A 23,747-nucleotide genomic window follows, 5' to 3' on the forward strand; every position below is an offset into this window, starting at 1 on the left:
ACAAATGAATGCACCAATCAGGACTCATTTGTTGTGTACTGGTTGATGACGCCAGGACAGAAAATAAATGATTGGACGACGTATCTTCAAAACATCCACGGTAAACTTCGTCCCCGTACTTCGTGGTCTGTAGGTTTATCTTAGATCTTCCTGGTAAACTATGGTCCTGAAGGAATGATAATGTTTATATTTATAATTCAAGTGTGCAATGCTACACTTTTATGCTAACAATCTTGAAATCATTATTTAAGTGACAGGTGACAACAGAATGGTTCAAGTACATGTACACATTTATACATTTAAGCAAAGCAATGTTAGGTATTTAATGTAAATTGGCAAAAATTGCACTGTTAATACAATGAATTGTGTAACTTTTTAAAAAGTTAAAATTTACATCTATTTTGTTCATGATTGAACTTGCAAAATTTTTAATGTAAATGCATACAAAACTTTTGCACTGGGTAAATTATCAAAAGTATGATAAATTTTATTAATAAAAGAAGTATTCAAGTCCAAAAGTCCATTAAATAATATATATGAGGAACAAAGCTAACAAGGACAAATGTTAACTAAATAATATAGAGTCTACATAAATAAACAGTTTAGAACCTGATAATTTGCAGCAAGTTTTACAAAATGAAGTAAAGAAACAGAAAATGGCTCCTTAGGACACATGTCTCACCTGAGTAACTTTTGTGATGCCGTTCTTCACCATAATTCCCCTCTTCTTATATCTATTGTGGCCCCCTAACACCCCCCCACCCCCGTGTTGAACACTGACCCCCTACTTTCTCTGCGATTTTAAGTCATACAGTATGAGTACTCATCCAAAATATACTTCTCAAAAATTTCATGATTTAAAAAATTTTACAAGTTACACATCTTTATACAGTGGGTCGCTATGGCAGTTTTAACTGAAAACTTCATACAATTATGATAAAAAAATATTTACTTTGGAGTCGTTTCAATATAAAGGGTTCAATGTTTGCAAACAAGCTTTTTTTAATTGTTTTCATGGGCATAATTTCAAAGCTAACAAAATAATATGGTAGAAAAAGCATTAATTTTTAAAATGAAAGGTATATTGTGTTAATGTGTGGGGCAAGGGTATCATGAAATATTGATTTCATCATTTTTACAAAATAAAATTTCATCATTACATTAAGACAATTCCTAACCAAAACATAAACTCTGCCATTTTCAATCTGTCCTCTGCTCTCAGCATGTCAAATGGTTCAGTGTACTTAATGATCCCTGGATCATCTGCTTTTCCTCTGATTCCATTATATATGCCGTCTGAATGCTGTCTTGATATTTTCAGGAAAGCAAAAATTAACTACAAAAGAAAGGAGAGACCAGTGTGTAAACTTTCAACTGTTGCAAAAAGGATGTTTGTACAGGCCCTAAAAGTTGCTACATGTACTACATGTATACCTTGCATAATATACTGTAAATGTATTATATTTTGCATGTACTGTATTTTGAAGAAATAATTTCTTTCAGCAAGTTAGTATAGTTCAGACACTATCTGAATGTGCTAGATATAACACTTGATGGCTCACCTGAGCACTGGTTAAAAAGAAAAACTTTAATCAACTATTGTGTACCCATCCAGTAAGGCTTTGGGTCAATTACTTTGGAATGTAACTAATTACTTTCAATTACTTTTAAGGAATGACTCTAATTCTTGGCCAAATTATCGAGTATAATATGGTTTGGGTAAGTTTACGTTTCATAATCCATAAAGTGGCATAATCCATAAAGTGGATTATAAAAAAGCGTAGACTGACCAAAACTAGATTATACTCGATAATTTGGCTAAGAATTAGAGTCATTCCTTTTAATTTAATTCTATAATAATTTAACAACTTAGGATGTAAAATTATATTGCTTTTCAAGAGTTCAAAGAACAAAGTATGTTATTGGCTCCATGCGGCCAAGGAATTTTACTTTTTTTAAACTACCATTATTAATGCAAGTCCCTTATGTTTCGTTTTCAATAAGATCAAAGCTAAAATCAAATTATATAAAATTGACGTAATATGTTACAGTACACATTTAATTATAACACCATACAGCAGTTGCCATTAAATTCCATTTTTCATGAAAAATCAGTAAATGTTAATGAAATTGAATATGTTCCCAAGCATAAACCACTTTTATTTTTTGTGTAATAAAAATCTTCAGTTCAATTAAAAATTCGTGTCAGTTAATGAGTTGACATCAGATTCATAATAAAAAGTAAGTCCAGAAATAAACAATAAAATTGTGAGCGAATGCTATGAATATAGCTCTGATGTAAATAAGCACTAAAATTTAATATATATGCAAGTTCAATAACAGGCAGTCACACAGAAATATATGAAGTTGACATTAGATTCATATAAAAATTAATCCCAATAATGGCATGCCTCAACAAATTGTGTAATAAAATTTCAAGCATCCGCTATGAATAGCTAATGAGAAAACTGTGACGAAAATTTGTTATGTGTAAAACAGACAGATGCACAGACAAATAGGAAGTTAACATCTGATTTGAAAAAAATGTATCCCACAATATGGCATACCTTAAAAAAGATTTTGTTAAAATTTCAAGCATCTGCAACGAGAAGTTGCTGATAAAACTGTGATGAAAATTTCTTATGTATGAAACAGACAGATGCACAGACAAACAGGAAGTTGACATCGGATTTAAGTGAAAATGAATCCCAACATATGGCATGCCTCAGAGAAGGTTGTGTTAAAATTTCAAGCATCTACAATGAGTAGTTGCTGAGAAAACTGTGACGAAAATTTGTTATGTATGAAACGGACAGACACACAGAAAAACAGGAAGTTGATATTTGATTTGAGCGAAAATGTATCCCACCATATGGCATGCCTCAGAGAAGATTGTGTTAAAATTTCAAGCATCTACGATGAGTAGTTGCTGAGAAAACTGCGACAAAAATTTGTTATGTATGAAACGGACAGACGCACAGACAAACAGGAAGTTGACATCGGATTTGAGCGAAAATGTATCCCACCATATGGCATGCCTCAGAGAAGATTGTGTTAAAATTTCAAGCATCTACAATGAGTAGTTTCTGAGAAAACTGTGACAAAAATTTGTTTCGGACGGACACACAGACACACGGACACACAGACACACGGACACACAGACATACGGACAGACACACAAGGGTAAAACAGTATACCCCCCTCTCCTTCGGAGCGGGGGTATAAAAATATGCAACATTAGCATTCATTACTTTATGCTGGTTTTACACAATATTTTAGGAAATTAATAACATCAACAGCTGTTTTAACATGTGAACACAAACAGAATCATACAAGATAAAATTTACATATGTTTATAATTATTTTTCAACTTTATAAAATCCATTTAAATTAAGAATGAACCATTCTAGTGTCGGGAATTTCATTGATTGCATGGTTCAGAATATACATATATAGCATTAATCCTTCCTCATTATATGTGCATTTGATGGTGACGTGATATATAGAATATCACACTGCTGTTTTGATCTCGGCCCTGGTATCAGCCCAAGCGGTTGGTATCGGCCCAAGCCCGGAGGGCGCGGGCCGAGACCACCCGAGGGCTGATACCAGGGCCGAGATCAAAACAGTGGTGTGATGTTGTTTATATCATATATCTAAAACCAAAGAATAGAACACATATCTATTTTTTTTATCAAAAAGTTCATATAAAATTGTCGTAAGAAAAATAAAGATATCTTTCTTTATTTCGTTGTTCCTGAGAAGTTGCTTGTCGATCAATAATCATTTATGAGAGAGATTCGCATTGTCTGGTCATTGAAAAGAAAAGTCCTGGTGTTTTGAAACACTTCATGTCGAAGCACATTAGATAACAAAGATTTAAAAGGTTCCAAACTGAAAAAAATATTCTACTTTCACTTTGGATTGAACCGGGGTTACAACTTCTTCAATGAATCGTTAAAAAATTTTAAGTCTGAGATTTATAGCTACTGTTTGTTTTGTTTACAATATATATTCACTTAAAAATGGCTTATTTAATAAATGAAAACATGGTATTGTCTTACTGTCGAAGCAAATTAACGTCCATTTTTTTCAAAACATGACTTGTTGCTGTCCTAGATGTAAACCAGGGTTATCTCTCACACGTCACAAGTGCTATCATTTGGCGCACTTTTTAAAACATTTTTTTAACATTCTAACATAAATAATTGTTATACCTTTAGAAATTTGTTCCTATACAATTCTATATGAAAAAAAGTCTAACATTTTTAATGTTTTGCTGAGCGGGCATAAAAAAATCGATGTTGGACCGCTGAGTGAGTATTGGACCGCTCGGAGAGATGTTGGACCGCTTACGTCACAGAGTGGGCGGAGCTTAATCTCATTTTCATTCGCTGGTGTTAAACAGTGATAGATCTGGTGTTACATCACGGAATAAAGTACAAAATACATGTAAATAAAAAAATAAATAAAATAAAATGAAAAGTATAACAAAACATTTATTGACAGAGTTCTCCGGCAAAATGCGTTTTGTCGAACCCTCGAACCAAACTGTCTGCCTTCGGCCTAACGGCCTCAGGCAGACAGTTTGTGTTCTTGGGTCCGACAAAACGCATGTTGCCCTCGAACTCAGTCAATAAATGTATAATATTTTTTATAGATTTTGGTTTAATTTCTCGATATATTATAATTCTTTTTAATATTTTAAATATGAATTTTACTCTTAATTCACACAAATTAAACAGAAATAATGATTTGAAATTTGAGGGCGAGACAGCCCCTTGACGACGGGCCAAGACTAATAGAATCATTCATTACTACGAGTGTGGGATAGTGAAATTCCACCGAGGGGACAAGATTCAGTCTAGGACGAGGCTGTGCCGAGTCCTATTCCGTGAATCTTGGCCCCGAGGTGGAATTTTACTATTCCCACACGAGTATGTAATGAATGATTATTTTTCTCGCATAATTTTATCCTAAATAACGCTCTGTCAATGACGTCGCCATGATGGGGCTAAAAAAATATTTTTTAATTTTCCATTTAATTAAAAATCTTCATACACCATCGTAAAGAACGTACCTTGAAATGGTTTACACATAGTGTAAACCGACAAAATAATTTTCAGTCGTGTAAATTAATCAGAAAGATAAAAACTTTGAATAAACAACTTATCTATCCGACAGCATAAAAGAAGAATCATTCCGCGATCTAAAAATAGTGCCATTAAAAAAGTGAAAATACGACAATATTTTGAATGAAAATAAGTTTATATCAATAAGTTAAATGACAACAATTTAATTATGTGTTATAATTTTTTACATTGTTACAATTTCTTTAAATAATGACTGAATGTTTACGTTCTCGTTCGTGGCGTAGTAATACACAGTGTAAGACAGAAAAATCTCACACTGCTGTCTCACACCGGACAAGTCAATCTTACACTGGTGATTATGTGAGAAAGAGATACCTCAGCCCTGAGGGCGAGACAGCCCTACTTCCCAGGCGCTGTATCAGGGCTGATACACTACTAGGTATATCATATAAAGGATAAATCATACATATGTATTTTAAATAATCTTTTAAGATATGCTTTTATTCAAAAGTAGTAAGACTTTACAATTATATAGCTATCACCAGCTTCTTGTACTGTCTAGTACGTGATGGTAGTCCTGATGGTTTTTTTGGGGAGGGGGTCATAACGTAATGTGTCTTGAATCGTTCCGCATTTAAGCATTTGCGAACCTTATTTACCACTGTACTTTGCACAATTTATACTCGAGAATACCCAACAGTCATTAATTACAACTTATAAAAAAAAATTTTTTTGTTCTCTCAGATGACGTACATGTAGATGGACCCTAAAATTTGATTGAATTGGATTTCATAATATGCTGAAAGGGGGATACGACTGAATAAAAAAAACATGGAATAACTTATTATGTCATATCCATATGTTCACAAGTTCACAAACAATAATTAGTTTGTTCTGCATTCATTAAATAAATTGTGCTTCATTCATTTTCTTTGGATATAAATAGGCAAATAAATGGAAAAAAGAAATGGTTTTCAAAAAAAACAGTCTGATAAAAAATTACAAAACAAAATTCACACCTTTCTAATCGCACCATCATGAACGATTAAAACCACAAATGATTGAGTGTGATACATACACGATCCTGCACCGGTACATACAAGAATGATTCTACACAATTGGTTTGTTAGCAATACCATTGCAGCTACTGTATGAACAATTAAGATTGGACACTACCCTACCATGGTTCCACATAAGCTTCAGATTTCCAGGACCAGTCAGTTTTAAGAAGATTTATCCTAATATATATATCAAAGTAAAATTTGGATTCCTTATTGTGTCGCCCCAACTAAGAGGATCATTTTTTATACAATTAAGAAACAGCACTACCCTAAAATGCTTCCACATATAAGTTTCAGCTTTATCTCCGCTTTGTCCTTCATTTTAAGAATTGCCATCCCCTTCACACAAGGATGCTTTGTATCAAGTTTGCTTAAAATTGGCCCATTACTGTTCTTGAGAAGAAGGTAAAGATGTGAAAAGTTTACAAAAGGACAGAAAGATGGATGGATGATGGCCTGGGTAATCAGAAAAACTAACTTGAGCTTACAGCTCAGGTTAAGATAAAAAAGATTTTTCTTCCATTAAGTGGTGATGTATTACACTCTTAAATTTACTGTTTACTTGTGTTTGTACAAGTAAAAATTCTTACTTTTGTTTCCATACAGAGGACTCCAAGGGAATTAGGAAAAAATACAGAGTTCAATGACTGTCCAAAAAGCTCAGCTCCAAATTGTCCTAAAACATTCCTTCCAACAAGCTCTCTTATATCTGTCACATTCTCTGTTACTGGGGCTTTTTTCACCTATAATTAAAGAATAAAAAAAAATAAATACTTACAGAGGTTGAGCTATATGTATGTTAAGGACATTGAATGTTTCCAATAATGTTCCTAAAATATTTTATCATGAAAACTTTAATGTTTCAATCTAAATTTGCTTCTTATTGTAGTTCCATCTTGCTTCTAGAGTCAATGTTTAAAAAATTTAGAATCTTTATTTTCTCTGCAAATATTCACTTTTCTTCCTTTCTTGTCAATAGAAAGTAAAGTTTGTGAATCCCTCCAAATCTTATTTGCTTTCAAGTGCACATGACCTAAATTTGAGATTATTTGCCATTTTTGCATAATAAATTTTTTTAATTAAAAATTAATATTCTCTTTTAATAAACTTTCATAGAATAAAATAAACTAGCAAATTCAAAGAATTGTGGTCCCCTGCTTTCGGTGTATTTGTGGGTGAAATGTTATTTTTTATGACATTGTGTCTTATATGAACACCCTATCATATGTCATTTATTTAGAAATTATCATTGACGTTGATTCTTTATTTTTTTCAAATAAGGTCAATCGTGAAGGTCAATGGTAAAAAAATCATAGCATGCTCGGAATTATCTTGTCACAGACCTTATGATCATTTCATACATGCTAATTTTGGAAGAGACATTCGTCCTCATCATAACCATAAACTTAGTAAGTTTATTTAATACCCAGGAACAGAAAATATTTTCAAAGAATTAATGTATTTTCACTATATGATCTATATAGCCCCACCCTGCTAACACCAGAAACCCTGACCCCGGGGCAATAAAATACACAATTTTGGAAGGGGTATTCTTCCTCATCATAATTATTTACTAAGTTAGTTTGTTTAATACCCAGGAACATAGAGGAAGATTTCCAAAGAAATAATGCATTTTCACTATATGATCTATATAGCCCTTTCTTAGCACTAGAACCCCTGTCCCTTGGGCTGTGAATTTCACAATTTTGGTAGAGGACCCAATAGCCATTTCATCTATTCTAACAGTTTGACTGCTTGATGTCCAGGATTAAAGAAGATTTTTAATTTCATTTTTTAAAGATTGGATTAATTTTAGCCGTTTTGACCCCTTCCCTCAGGCCCCATGGGGGGCAGGACTATGAAATTCACAATTTTTGTTTCCCTTTACCAATAGATGCTTAATGCTAAATTTGGTTAAAATTGATTGATTATGTATTGTTTAACGTCCCTCTCAAGAATATTTCCCACTCATATGGAGATGTCACGGTATGCCGGTGAAGGGCTTCAAATTTTGACCTTTACTTGGCACTCAGGGCTATTGAGCAGTGAAAGGGCAGGGCTCTCACACCACTTTTTGGGACTGGAGCCGGGGCTGTTCAAATTGGGAAAATTATTGTCATTATTGGAAAAGATGGATATTAACCAAAATTCATTTTTAAAAATTCTAAAATTTCGCTTTTCTAGCATTTTGTAATCAATTTAACTCTTGTTTTGAATAAACAGTTAAACAGAACATACATGGATACATAGGCTATGGTATTTATGAAAGTACATAAGATTTGTTATTACTATCTTTGAGTGCTGATGATTTTCGGTTATGTCTTCAAGGTGACATGCAATTACCAGTCACACAGTCCCGAATTTCCTCAATCACATGGAAAATTTGCTTACCATTACAGCGCGAGATTGAACTTGCCAAAGCATGAGATTATTTCTAGGTGCAGCTTACTAATGTTTAAATGAAATGTCTCTTTTTGAAACCAAATTGATGTTTTTGTCGAAACTACATGACAAGATACTCTGCACTCATAGTTAGTACACATTTTTGTAAAAACGATAACCCACAACCAGTTTACGAATGCATTTGGTGCGAACTAATAAAATAGTGGTACGGTTTCACTTTCATTTGCAAATGTGTTGTTTGTTGGTTTTTTTGCGATTAAGTTTCATGGACTTTTATTTTTAAATTCATATTTTGCTATGGAAATTGGGAATTTTACACCTTTCTTTTGGGAAAAAAGGTACCTTTTTGGCATTTGGAAAGGGGCCGAAAATCTGCCCCAGATTTGGAGAATCAAAAGCCCTAGAGGGGCCTCGGTTTTTAAGGTCTCATCCAAAGGACCCAAAACTTCCACTTCAAAATGCCGAGCGCATGGCAAAGGAACAGTTGCTACCCATTTTAACGACTAGGTCAGTCGCGGCCGAGATACGAACTCACGACCTCCCTATCACTTGGTAGAAATTGGTTGAGTGGTTGCAGAAAAGAATATAAAAATGTTCAAACAATAACACATGGTGGAAGACAATGATGACAGACGAAATCAGACAGTTTACGCAAGTGACCTAACCATGCTAACAAGAAACTTCTGAGCATGCTATAATTTTTTACTTTGACCAAAAAGTTGAAAGGATGACTGCACTTACGGAAACTTAAAAATTGTGACATAATTAATTTTAAAAATGGGCATATTTCTTTTAATGGTAGAAATGTCCAATGTCTAAACTGCAACTTTATGTAATTACATTAATTAAAAGTTCGTATTTACGAAGTTCGAAGTCTTTTTATTGGGAGGGGGTCATTGCATATTCTGGAATCTCCGTAGGATTATGAGTACGCCCACCTTTTTACAGGCTTAATACATAGTCAGCGCATGTTTGTCTTTGTTCTCCTTTTTATGGTTGTTGTATATTTATATATATTACCTCATATTAAAAGGAGATCAATAGACAAACATGCGCTCATGGTTAAAAAGAGAAAAAACAGTTTCTTCTTGTGTTCACTTTCTCTATAGTAAACAGGCCATTTTGACCTTGTTACTTGTTGAATATTATAATTAACCACGTGATTTCTATACCCAGGTAACTCTGTGAATACTAAAATTCCACGTGTAAGAAAACACACATTCTGCTGGGCAATAGTGAATTTCCATATCTGTTTCAATCCATTCCCATCTAGCCACGGGTTATTCTTTTTTCTCTTAGAGGTCTATAAGATTCTTTTTATATTTATCTCAGATAAATGTCAGTTTTTTTTTTACTATATTTATATATTTTCGAGTGTCTCTATATGTTCGTAGTCTAAAAGAAAAAAGAGATTTATTTATTATGTTTTGAACCATCGCTTATCATGAACATCCAAAATAAAATCCAGTAAATAACAAGAGGCCCAAGGGCCTTGAATCGCTCTTCTGATAAATTGTGCAACCTATCACTTATATTTGAAACCTCTTACCCTAAGTATCCTATGACCAAAGTTGCACTACCTGACAAAGTTTGATGATTCTTAGCCAATAAGGACTACTTCTTGGTCTACATTCTTGGAAAACCCAAAATGCATCAACTTACACAGTTTGATTATTCTAAGCCAATAAATACCTAAGATACTTAAATATAGCCATAAAATGTCGAAAGTAGGTCACTGTGACCTTATTTTTGGTCGACATTCTCCGAAAACCCAAGATGCATCAACTGACAAAGTTTGATGATTCTAAGCCAATAAGTACCATAAATATAGCCATAGAATGTTGAAAGTAGGTCACCATGACCTACATTTTAGTCAACATTTTTCAGAGTCCAAATATGCATCTGCTGACTAAGTTTGATGATTTTAAGCCAATAAATAACTCAGATACTTTAATATAGCAATAAAATGTCAAAAGTAGGTCACTGTGACCTAATTTTTGGTTGTCACTCACCGAAAACCCAAGAGTCATCAACTCACAAAGTTTGATGATTCTAAGTTAATAAGTACCAGAAAAACTTAAATATAGCCATAAAATGTCAAAAGTATGTCACCATGACCTTATTTTTGGTCGTCACTCATTGAAAAACCAAGATGCATCAACTGACAATGTTTGATGATTCAAAGCCAATAAATACCCAAATATAGCCATAAAATGTCAAAAGTAGGTCACTGTGACCTTATTTTTGGTCGCCACTATCCGAAAACCCAAGATGCATCAACTCACAAAGTTTTTGATGATTCTAAGCCAATAAATACTCAAGATACTTAAATATAGCCATAAAATGTCAAAAGTAGGTCACTGTGACCTAATTTTTGGTCTACATTCTTGGAAAACCCAAGATTCATCAACTGACAAAGTTTGATGATTCTAAGCCATTAAGTACCGGAGATACTTAAATATAGCCATTAAACTGTCGAAAGTAGGTCACTACATTTTGGTCGACATTTTTCAGAGTCCCAAGATGCATCTCCTGACCAAGTTTGATGATTGTTGGTCTGAAGGTAATCAAAAAATGCCTTTTAAACAATTTGAAAACATATGCCTGCAAAATTCTAAAAGTAGGTCACAGTGACCTACATTTTCTTAAATATGTTTAAAGGTCCCAAGATGCAGCAAATTACAAGAATTGATGATTCTAATCCTTTCAGTGCCTGAAATAATGGGATTAAATGTTTTAAAAAGGTTAAGTCATAAGGTTCAAAAAGTAGGTCACGGTGACCTACTTTTAGGTTGACATTGTTAAAGGACCCAAGATGCATCAACTGACTAAGTTTCATGATCATAGGCAGTAAAGTGTTGAGGTATGTCCAGTACACGATGTTTTTTCGATATTGTCGACATCGTAAGAATACTAGTCCTTCTAATATCATAACATATTCAACAAGACAGTAATACCTTTGTTTATATCTGTATATAATATATATTACATCGTTTACCAATATTATGTAAACATCTTGTTAACATTGCCTTCTTATTATCTTGTTTACATCGTTCACATCGTCGACATCGCAATGTTGGACGATATCAAGTCTACATCGTGTCAATATTGCCCTACCTATTTTTCTTGTTTACATCGTTAACATCGTCAACATTGCAATGTTGGTCATTATCGAGTCGACATCGTGTCAACATTGAATTGTTTGGATCTTTGTTTACATTGTTCACATCGTCGACATCGCAATGTTGGACGATATCGGGTAGATAAGTCTTATTTCCCGATATTTGCAGAGAGGTGGGGTAAGAAAACAACAAATTATTTTATTGTAACGCAGTTTATAAGCTTTATGACATTGCCTTTCATTTGGAAATAGACCAAACTCTTTAACAAATGACTTTAAAGTACTTGTACACAGATTTGAAGTTATTATTTTCTTTATAATATTACGACTTTTATATTTTAATAGCATTTTACACAAAAATCAATCAAAAATCTTATTTCATATAAAAGATATTAAAATTTCAAATTTTTGGCGGGTTTGATTGACACATCCATGCACTTTCACAAATTTATTTTATTCTTAATCCTAAGGAAAAGTGACAATCTTGTTGTGTATAAATGAAAAATATTAATACTAGGGCTGTCACGGTTCCAAAATTTTTCGGGTCGGGTCTAGGGCTGTCACGGTTAACCGAAAACTCGGTTAACCGCTCCGAAATGGCATTCGGTTCGGTTCGAGTCAGGTTTTCCGGAATTCGGATCGGTTTTTTTATCTTTTATATAATACTAATTTGCTTGCAACACGCGTTGTGATTGGTTGTTTATTTCAATGAAGGGTTCTTTAACCAATAAAAATACAGGTTACATCGAAGACATTTAAACATGGCATACCGTAATTGTTTTGTCAACCACGTCCCCTTCTTTCAAAAACGTGAAGTATTCCCACACTTGTGATTTGGTGATAACTCTAGTCCATAACTATATTTATTTTATTTTAAACGAGAAGTTTATTACTTTGTGTTATTTTTTGCTACATTTAGCAACTTGTTCTGTTGAATAAAATGGATAGAAATTTGTGTCAGCAAAATAGTACTTTCTACAATGTCCTTAATCCTTATTATCCTTTGATATATATAAAGATGTTTTATTTAAATTCTCAAAATGAAAACCGAACCGAAAAAACCGAAAACCGAGAATTTATTTTCTGAACCGAACCGAACCGAAAAATGTCTGAACCGTGGCAGCCCTAGTCGGGTCGGTTCTGATTTATTCAAGTTCGGTTTCGGGTTTCTCGGGTCGGGTAGGTAATAGAAGAAAGCTCATGATTTGTATTATTTCCACATTAAATCTTAGAAATTGCAACATTATAACTAGTTTAAAGTAGCCTCCTAGCTGACTAGACAACAATTGTACCAATTAAATTATTTAAATCACCTTTCAGGGTTTCAGATTGAAATAACTTTTCAGTAATTATAAGACATCTGGCATATTTACCAGAAAAGTTATAGGCCATTCTGTCCTAATCTTCCTAAACTTATAGGCCAATAGAAAAGTTAAACTAACTCAGATTTCTGTCAGCCTTTAACAAAATAGTCATTTTATTACATTAAATATTCAAATATGAATACTAATTTTCCTTTTAATAAGGTGGAAATATTATTTTGTTTCCTTTTAAACAAAATAAATATATTGAAACAGAATGGGGATTGTTTTTTTTTAAATTCCATTCAATGGGTATTTAACTTATATTAGTCCTACCTTTTCTTACTTGTACATGTATTTATTTCTTGTGAATATGATTTTTAAAAATAGTAATCCAAAAATAAAACTTGTATCTCTAATGATATTCAATGTATAATCATGTTTAAAGATTACCTAGACTAATTTTTTTCCCTTTGTAAAACTTTGCAACATTGTTCGTTTCCTGCTATTAGTCCGACCCCATATTCAATCATGGCGGTAAAAAAACAACATTGATGTTTTAAACACTCATTACTACTTTTATGCTCCTTGCAGATGGGTTTGGAAATAAAATTATAGAGTACGTATTTTGTCAAGATCTATTTATACCAAAATGTCATGGCTGATTGAATCGGCACTCGCAGAAATTAAAGAAAAACAATCGCACCTAAAGGGGGAAATATACAACTGGCCTGTAAATTACATACAGAAGATAATCGGCCATTCTGTCTGTTCAATGTCAAACTTATAGGTCAACATGGCAGGTGATTTTATTTTTTCCTGCCATTTTGAAATTTTATGACAATGCACTAACAAATCTCTCATTTTTGACGCCATTTTCATAGTAAAATCTACTCTATTATACATATCGGACCCGAACCGAATTCCAGAAAAACGGAACCGTACCCGTCCCGAATTAATTGTTCTGCGGTTCCGAGTCATTTCAGGTACCCATGACAGCCCTAATTAATACTATAATCCAGAAAATTCAGAGTAGAAATGTTTGAAAGCAAAACAAACTCGCAATATATTGGCAGTCCGTGCAGTTGTGGTAAGCAGATTGTGACGACTAAACGCAACCGGTGAATTGTAAACATAAACAAAAACAGAACTCTTGCCCTGTTTACAAAAAGTGTGTACACAACACGAGTGTGCTCGATTTGCTAAACTCTGTACACAACTCTTACTTCGGAATGGCAATTCTTGTGAATGAATTTTGCTTTCTAACATATATTCTCTGAATAAAATTATTTTTCTGGATAAAAGTTTTAATATTTCTCATTAATACACAAGATTGCCATTTTTTTCTTAGGATTAAGAATAAGGTAAAATTTGTGAAAGTGCAGGAATGTGTCAATCAAACCTGCCAAAAATTTTGAAATTTGAATAACTTTTATCATGTTTAAATATGAAATAAGATTTTATATTAATTTTTGTGTGAAATACTTTAAAAATCTATAGGTCGTAATATTATAGAGAAAATATTGACTTCAAATCTGTGTCCAAGTACCATTAAGGCAAAAATAAAAATAAAAATAAATGTGACAGCAAAGATTAAAATAGACCCAGAAAACGGCGTTTAGTGCAGTCATCCTTTGGTTATTACTTTTGCATGATATGATAGGGCTTAAATTATGACATACCATCGACTAACACATTGATAGTGGGTCCCACAATTCTCTGAATTGCTTTGTTTATGCATAACTTAATAACTCAAAAAGGCATTTTATCATTACATGTATTTAATTATTATAGCTAAGGCTGTTCTGAGTGAACAAAAATGGACTTAGGCAAGATATCTAAAATTAGTCTATGTCCTCTTTTAAACGAGTTACATAATTTAACAAAAATACCTCCACCATAAACAGGAGTTCTTCAGATGACATTCCTGAATCAAAATGATAGACCAGATCTGGAGTATTCCTCACTTTTTTCCCATGAAAACTAAAGATTCTCTCTGGGATGTGACTAAAGGAAAATATATTGTTTTAAAAGCAGAGCAAAGTCATTTTTATACAGTATTTTAAACTTTGAATAAAAATTGACCAGTATGAACAAATACTGTAAAATCACATATTTTCGTGGGGTCAAATTTTTGTGGTTTGGGGAAAAATTTTTGGTTCGTGGGGATTTGATTTCTTGGATCAAGAATTAATGATTTCTTATGTGTGTGAAATTTTACACATTGTTGTGGACATGAATTCGTGGGTCTTGTCATACCACGAAAACAACGAAAATTAAACCCCCACGAAAATTTGTGATTCCACAGTATGAGAAATGGAAACAAAGACATAAACAAGAGACCCAAGGGCCTTGAATCGCTCTTGTACGTATTACCTAATGTACCTATCAATTCTATTTGAAACCTCTAACCCTAAGTATCGTAAGACCCAAGTTGCATCCACTGACAAAGTTTGGTGATTCTTATTCAATTAGGACTGAAGATATTTTAATAAAGCTATAAAAAAAACATAATAAGGTCACAATGACCTATTTTAAGTTTGAAGTTTTCTGAGAATTCAAGATGCAATAACAGAAAGATTCTAAGCCAATAAGTATTTGAGTCGACATTCTCTGAACACCCAAGATGCATCAACTATCAAAGTTTGATGATTCTAATGTCAATAAATACAGGATATATTTAAATGAGGCCATGAAATGTCAAATGTTGGTCACCTTGACTTACTTTTGGACGTCATTCTCCAAAAATGCAAGATGCATCAATTGACAAAGTTTGATGATTCTAAGCCAATATCAGAGATACTTAAATAAAGCCATAAATTGTCAAAAGTAGGTCACTGTGACCTACTTTTTGGTCGTCACTCTCCAAAAACCCAAGAGGAATCAACTTAAAAAGTTTTCAAAGTTATTTTAAGACAATAAATACCTAAAATACTTAAAATATAGCCATAAAATGTCGAAATTGGGTCATCATAACCTACTTTTTGATTGACTTTTTCAAAGTCCCAAGATACATCTACTGATAAAATTTTATGGTCATCCATGATGAAGCAACTTACAAGATTTGATGATTCTAAACCTCTCAGTGTCTGAAACAATGGTATTAAATGTTTTAGAAAGAGTTAATCAAAGTTCAAAAAGTAGGACACAGTGACCTACTTTTAAGCTGACGTTATTTGAGGACCCAAGATGCATCAACCGACAATGTTTGATGATCATAGTCCTTATAGTGTACAAAATATGCCTTCAAATCAATTAAAAAACAAATGCCAATAAAATTTAACAAGCGGCCCATGGACCAAATAGGTCAGCAGAGCATGCAACAACTTTCAAATGATCGAATTTACTTCATGTTTTAGATGCTATCCCATTCACAATTGAAAGAGGCACCATTGCTCATCATAACTATACATATGGAATACTGAATGTCTTACATGATCAGGGGAATTGGAAAAGATTTTATAATGATTTTCTCTAGAAATTTAAAGGAAAACAAAAAAATATATAATTGCTCGCTCTATTTTTTCACTTCTTCGCCTGGAAATTATTTGATAAAAATATTAATATTATGATTATCAAATTGCTTGCTCGCCCTAATTCTTAGAGTCAGTTGTCCGAAGAACAAGAAATTTTATTGGTGTGGCCTTAATTTAAAAAACTTGAATCTCTCTTACCTAAGGGAGATTTTTAGCAAGTTTGGTTGAAACTTACAAGTGGTTTTGAGAAGAAATTTGAGAAAAAGATTACTGATAGATGGACACTCTGAGAGACACTGGATAAAATGTGATCAGAAAGATAAAATTAACCTTCAGCTCAGGTGAGCTAAAATACTGATTCTAGTTTCATTTACAACTAAATTTGAGCATATTTGGTCTAGCAATTATCTCTCTTCAAATTATTGATTTCTAGTGTTAATAAATTTAAAATGTTACCCTTTTAGCAGAAAGAATATCCTTCCAAATAATTCACAGTAGTTTTGGAAACTGTTTTCAGTGTTTTGACCAATATCTCTAAATTCAAATGACTCTTCTGAGGCATTTTCATCTTGACTTTTCCCTTTCTTTGCCTCCTTTTCACCTGAAGAATATTCCTTTTCAACTCCAAATAATACTCTTTTGGTCAAACTGATAGTCTCCTTTGCAAAATCAATTATAGCTGAATTCATCATTATGACAGACCTCAGTACAAATTTCTCCAAAGCTGGTCCAAATGCTCTTAAAAAAAAAAACAAGAAATCTATGAGTCACTGTTCACTAGTAATACCCCTGCTCTGATTTGAATAAACACATCATGTTTATATACACAAGTTCAATTATGATGATGATATTATGATATCAATTAAGATGATGCACAGAAAAATAAGAAGTTGACATCAGATTCATATAAAAACAAGAAATGTTTGTAAAACATGCATTCCCCCAATTAGAGTTTTTCAAAGTCCAAAGGGGCATAACTCAGTCAAAAATGGCATGATCATACCCAAAATAGAACTTGACATAGATATTCATCTGAATAATCCAAGAAGTTACAATGGCAGACAAAACTTTTTTTTTATTTAGATCATGTGAATAAAAATTCTGATAAATAAAATTTATACAATCCCTGCTGAACTACTCGGTATATTTTGTTCTAACATTTGCATTTGCAACAAAGTGTGTTTAAAATGGGTTAGGGAAAATCAGGGGCAATCTGGGAAATTCTAAAATGAAAACCTTTTTTTTACCTTTAAATTATTGAAATATACTAATGTATTCATCACAAACTTTTTTAATATGTAATTCAAATTCTATAAAATAATATGCTGAACTTCAACACGAATCCAGTTTTTAGTTAATTAGAAATCTCCAACCCGGTTCAAGTTTTGCTACACATTTATAACTCTGCTCCCTACAGTTTACAGTCTACATACAAGCAGAATCCAGCCAGGGATTAAAAATTCCGTCATTTAATAATACACACACACAGAATGATTATTTTTTTTCTCTAAGAGAAAACTATATGATAATTAACAAACAATTAAGATGAACTTAATTAGGGCTGTGTATTGAACCAAAAATTTCGATATAATATGATAAAATATTTTTTAAAGAGATATGCGATATATTGGATTCTAAATCATTTTAATGTATACATTTCAAAACAATAAAGTGTTTTTTTATTACCCATGTTTAAGTTCATGTCTCATTTTCTTTAAAAATAACACTTCATTTAAAACTTTCGATGACAGTAAAATCAACATGTTCAAAAAAATTTCTCTATGTATTTTGTAATAATTATAGAAACTGTTTTATTTTCTCTAGAAATTATATAATTATTGAAGGTTTTAATTCAAAAAAGTCAAAATATAACCCTTGGTGATTGAAATTCCCATCTTTTAAATAGAATTTGAAGAAAAAAGTCTGTCCGATACATATTGGAAGTTACTTTTCGATACGATATTTTTCTTGAATATCGATACGTATCAAAATATCAATATATTGGTACAGCCCTAAACTTAATACAATAGTTTACTGTTGATATAGTATAATAAATTCATCTGTGAAAAAATATCAATCCAAGATTGACCTAGATATTTTCTGCTTCCAAACATGTTACAACTACAGTGACATGCCAAAATTGATGCAACTTTTTCCCGAAGTTTTTTATGTTTGTTTTATTCTCTGTGCATTTTGATAGATAATTCAAAATCAAAACACTTTTAAAAAAAAATTAGAGTTGATACAAATTATATGGGGTATGATTTCCCCTTGCACCCAATTTCAGTTGCTTCCCCTGTTTTAACTCTCTAGTGTTTTAACTGTAAACAATGGAGAGCAGACGACAAGAAATGTCAGAGGAGCAAAGAAAACTCGCTATAGATTTGTATCTACGAGGCGAAAAACAAAGTGATTTGGCAGAAATATTTTCTGTGAATAAATCTACAATATCTAGACTTGTGAAGAAATATAATAATGGGGAAAGTATGGAAAAGAGTTCCAATAGAGTTAGGAAGAGTCTAATTGATGAGAGGGGTGACAGAATTTTGATTCGGACTGTGAAGAAAAATATGACATACTACATACTTTGAAAGAAATTGTGGATAATTTCAACCAACATGCTACTGACAAAGTGTCTGTTAGGACTGTTCAGAGGAAACTCCCTTCTCATGGAAAACATAGACACAAAGTAAGGAAGACCCTCACTGTATCAGAAGTGAACCGAAAACGCCGTGTTCAATGGTGTAAACATATTTTAAAAATCAGAAAGTTGATGACTATTGGAGAAAAGTGATTTTTTCAGATGAAACTCAGATAGTGATATCAAATGAAAATCGTCTGTATGTGTGGAGAACCCAGGATGAAGCGTATCGTCCAGAGTGTGTTGGTCAACATGGCCGCAATGTAAAGCTGAGCGCTATGTTTTGGGGATGTGTGACATATTCAGGAGTGGGGACATTGGTTCCAATAACTGGAAATATGAACTCTGAGAAGTATATTGAGACCCTTGATGAACATTTATGGCCAGTCATTGCGAAACATTTTGGAAATTCGTCATTTTTACTCCAGGATGACAATGCCCCCTGCCATGCCTCACAAATGACAACAGCTTGGAAACGTGAAAATGATTTAGATTGTCTTGACTGGCCATCACAGTCACCTGACCTCAACATCATTGAAAATGTCTGGCTAATTTTAAAAATTTGACTGAGCAAATCACTGGCAGCAATTAAATCCAAAGATGATTTGATCTCTGAAGTTATGAACATTTGGTCCTCTCTAACTGTCCCTTATATTAGAAACTTATACCGCACAATTCCAAGACGATTACATGCTGTAATAACTGCTAAAGGTCACATCACTAAATACTGAAAATTTCAAGTAAGTACCTTTTGTAGTTTTTGAATAATGATGGTTTGAAAATGCAAGAAAGTTTGTTTTGAAACAATGACGTCAGGGAAAAGTTGCATCAATTTTGGCACGTCACTGTAGAACTGTCCAATAGGTACAAATATCCCCGTGGGTTTTACAGAGAAGGTGCCAATTCAAAAATACTTTATGGATCTAGAGGTGTTCACAATTTACTTACAAAAATTTGAAGTGAAATATAATTTCTCATCATATTGTTTTCTTAATGAATAAAACAAAGGTGCAACCAATTGAAACATCAATACTAATACATTGTAATTTCATTGTAAAATTATTTTTTTTTATTTTATTTTCTAATTTCTGCATTAAAAAAATATACTGCAATTATGTGTTATGTCACTCTGCAAACTAATTGTTGAAAAAAAAAATCATATTATACAAAATAAAATTAATCTTAATAACTTTTTATCAAATTTATTTTGAAAATAAATAGCTGGTCATCCAGTAATGAAGTGCTTTGACCGACAATAAATTACAATAAAAAGAATAAGAGAAAAGGGATCTTTAGTTTTTGTGCCTGATTCCCTGCTCGATTCCCAGAGATTACACATATTTGATAATGAGATGCCTTAATGTTCAACTTCCCACACCAAACTCATAAATCTTTAACTGGATGCATGTCCAGTCATTATTTCCAAGAGACAAATGAAATTACATTATCTTCTGTGCAATGTAAAAACTGTTTTTAGCAATTTACTTTTTAAAAAGTTTATATTAGTAGTTTTAAGCTGTAGTATTTTTATACAGATATTCTAGATTCTATGTTTCAAACCTTATACATGAGCCCAAAATGAACAAGTAAATTAAGATAAAAAATAAAACCTGTAAAATGCAAAAAAAAAAAACTAGAACTGTCCAAACGGGACAAAATACCCCCTGCTGGGTTTTTCAGAAGTTTTTCCATAATAAAAATATGTATCAAACACCAATTATGAAATTTTTCTTCCAGTGACCTTGAACTTCCCCAGATAATCTTGGGTCAAGGTCATGACACACCCTTAGGTCATGGGCAATCTTTCAGTGAAATGAGAACATACCAAGTTTATCCATAAGAAAGATATGGACCGGACAGGAATCATTAAAATTTTCTTCCAGTGACCTTGAACTACCCCAAATGACCTTGGGTTAAGGTCATGACACACCCTTGTGTCATGGGCAATCTTTGTGTGAAATGAAAATCTACCTAGTTTATCCATAAGAAAGATATGGACCGGACACGAATTGATATTTTTCTTCCAGTGACCATGAACTTCCTCAAATGACCTTGAGTCAAGATCAAGACACACCCTTGGGTCATGGGCAATTTTTGTGTGAAATGAGAACCTACAAAGTTTATCAATGAGAAAGATATGGACCGGACACCAATTATGAAATTTTTCTTCCAGTGACTTTGTACTTCCCCAAATGACCTTAGGTCAAGATCATGACACACCCTTAGGTCATGAGAAATCTTAGTGTGGAGTAGTAGATTTTAATGTCTTTCTGTAAGAAAGATATGGACCGGACACGATTGCACAGACAGACGGACAGCTAGACAGACAGACGGACAGACGGACAGAGGGACAGACAGACAGACGGACAAGGTGATTCCTATATACCCCCCCAAACTTTGTTTGCGGGGGGTATAATTAACAAAAAGATTTGAAGATTCCAGGTGCACACCTTCATATGTTGAATAATAAGTGTACAAATTTACAGATTAATCCTTTCAATAGTTTCTGATAAACGGTCCAGAAAAAAAACACAAAATAAAAATGACAAGAGGCCCACTGGCCACATCGCTCACCTGAGAAGCTTTGATAATTCTGTCCTTTCCTAGATTTACCCCTTGTAATACATATAGTGACCCCACCCTACCCCACTGATCATAATTTAGACAATTTGAAATCTACACTACCCCAGGATGCTTCCATATAAGTTTCAGCTTTTCTTGCCCAGTTGCTTTTAAGAAGAAGATTTTCAAAGATTTTTCCTGTTTATTGTAAATCTAGAAATTTTTCGTCGATTTATTTTTGCAAATTTGGGTCAAAAAGCTGTTATATTAATTTTTACTTCATTTTTATTTCTATTTCATTTCAGAATTAGGAAACTGAAATGCCAAGCTCTAGTAAGACCACAATTTAATATGTACACTACCCAAGGATGCTCCCACATAAGTTTCAGCTTTCCTGGCCCAGTGGTTCTTGAGAAGAAGATTTTTAAAGATTTATTCTATACATGTATAATTTTTTTTGGTTAAACTTGAATTCCCTATTGTGCCCCCCCCCTACCCCCGGGGGTCATGATATTGACAATTAAATATCAACACTGCCCAAGGATGCTTCCACTTAAGTTTCAGCTTTCCTGGCCCAGTGATTCTTGAGAAGAAGATTTTTAAAGAATTATTCTATATATTTTTTCGGTTAAACTTTGATTCCCTATTGTGGCCCCGCCCTACCCCCAGGGGGTCATGATTTTAACAATTTATTATCTACACTACCCAAGGATGCTTCCACATAAGTTTCAGCTTTTCTGGCCAAGTGGTTCTTGAGAAGAAGATTTTTTAAAGATTTGTTCTATATATTTCTAGGTTAAACTTGGATTCCCTATTGTGGCCCCGCCCTACCCCCAGGGGTCATGATTTTTAAAATTTAATATCTACACTACCCAAGGATGCTTCCACATAAGTTTCAGCTTTTCTGGCCCAGTGGTTCTTGAGAAGATTTTTAAAGATTTGTTCTATATATTTCTATGTAAAACTTGGATTCCCTATTGTGGCCCCGCCCTACCCCCGGGAGTCATGATTTTAACAATTTATTATCTACACTACCCAAGGATGCTTCCACACAAATTTCAGCTTTTTTGGCCCAGTGGCTCTTGAGAAGAAAATTTTTTAATAACCCCACCCTATTTTCGTATTTTCTTGATTATCTCCCCTTGGAAGGGGTCTTGGCCCTTGATTTTAAGAATTTTTATTCCCCTTCCCCCAAGAATGCTTTGTACCAAGTTTGGTTAAAATTGGCCCAGTGGTTCTTGAGAAGAAGTTGAAAATGTGAAAAGTTTACAGACGGACAGACAGATGGACGGACGGACGGACGGACGACGGACACCGGGTGATCAGAAAAGCTCACTTGAGCTTTCAGCTCAGGTGAGCTAAAAACTTGATAACTTACTTTTTATCACACAGCACTGGCATTTCCCTCGCATTTGCTCTTTCTGCTATTTCCTTCATTTCTTGCTTTACTTTTTCTGAAGTCTTTTCTTTATGATCCAGTTTGCGAACATTTTTAATTTCAGTCATGTCATAAGAAAATGTCAACATTTCCTCAAGTTCTTTGATCAAAATGTCTGTTACTTTGCTTATATTTGGACAAAATCCTTTCTCTTTCATAAAAGCATCTTTTACTTCTTTGACAAATGTGTCTAATGTATCAGGTTTCTTTTCATAAAAAATATTTATATACATCAGATCTTTATAACCCCAGCGACTTGCTGGAAAGTTTCTTGAATCATCACTTGAAAGGGGACTCTTTAAGACGCTTGAATCAACCTCATCTCCAGGTTCAGACCATGAAGCATAAGTTGAAAAAGAAGATGGTGTGCGTTTCTCTCTTGAAGGCAAGTTAGCTGTCTTACTAGAGCTTGGCATTTCAGTTTCCAAATTCTGAAATGAAATAGAAAACTGCGAATTAAAAACAGGAGAGGCCTATGGGCCTGATAGGTCACCTGAGTATCATGCAACAACTTTCCACCAATTGAATTTGGTTTGTATTTAAACCACAGGCCATGAAATTCACAATCTTGAAAGTGGCACCCTGTGCCTGGTGGGGCAACAATTTTGTCAATTTTGAATTAAGAAAAAGATAATACAAAAATATTATTAT

The 23,747-nt window shown here is 33.2% G+C and overlaps 1 protein-coding gene across 1 annotated transcript in view; it reads right to left on the minus strand.

The window, feature by feature from the left end:
• Positions 1-1,156: 1,156 nt before the first annotated feature.
• Positions 1,157-23,747, minus strand: part of LOC134239288 (uncharacterized) — a 36,700-nt gene continuing 14,109 nt past the window's right edge. The window contains exons 5-9 of the mRNA XM_062721466.1: positions 23,037-23,527; positions 16,912-17,193; positions 14,872-14,986; positions 6,745-6,897; positions 1,157-1,336 (exon numbers count right to left, since the gene is read on the minus strand). Coding sequence (XP_062577450.1) covers positions 1,157-1,336; positions 6,745-6,897; positions 14,872-14,986; positions 16,912-17,193; positions 23,037-23,527 — 1,221 coding nt within the window. The remainder of the gene's footprint in view (positions 1,337-6,744; positions 6,898-14,871; positions 14,987-16,911; positions 17,194-23,036; positions 23,528-23,747) is intronic.

The sequence above is a fragment of the Saccostrea cucullata genome, unplaced genomic scaffold, assembly GCF_032062105.1.
Source record: "Saccostrea cucullata isolate Sc308-1 unplaced genomic scaffold, CSIRO_AGI_Scuc_v1 ctg3110, whole genome shotgun sequence".
Lineage (NCBI taxonomy): Eukaryota > Metazoa > Mollusca > Bivalvia > Ostreida > Ostreidae > Saccostrea > Saccostrea cuccullata.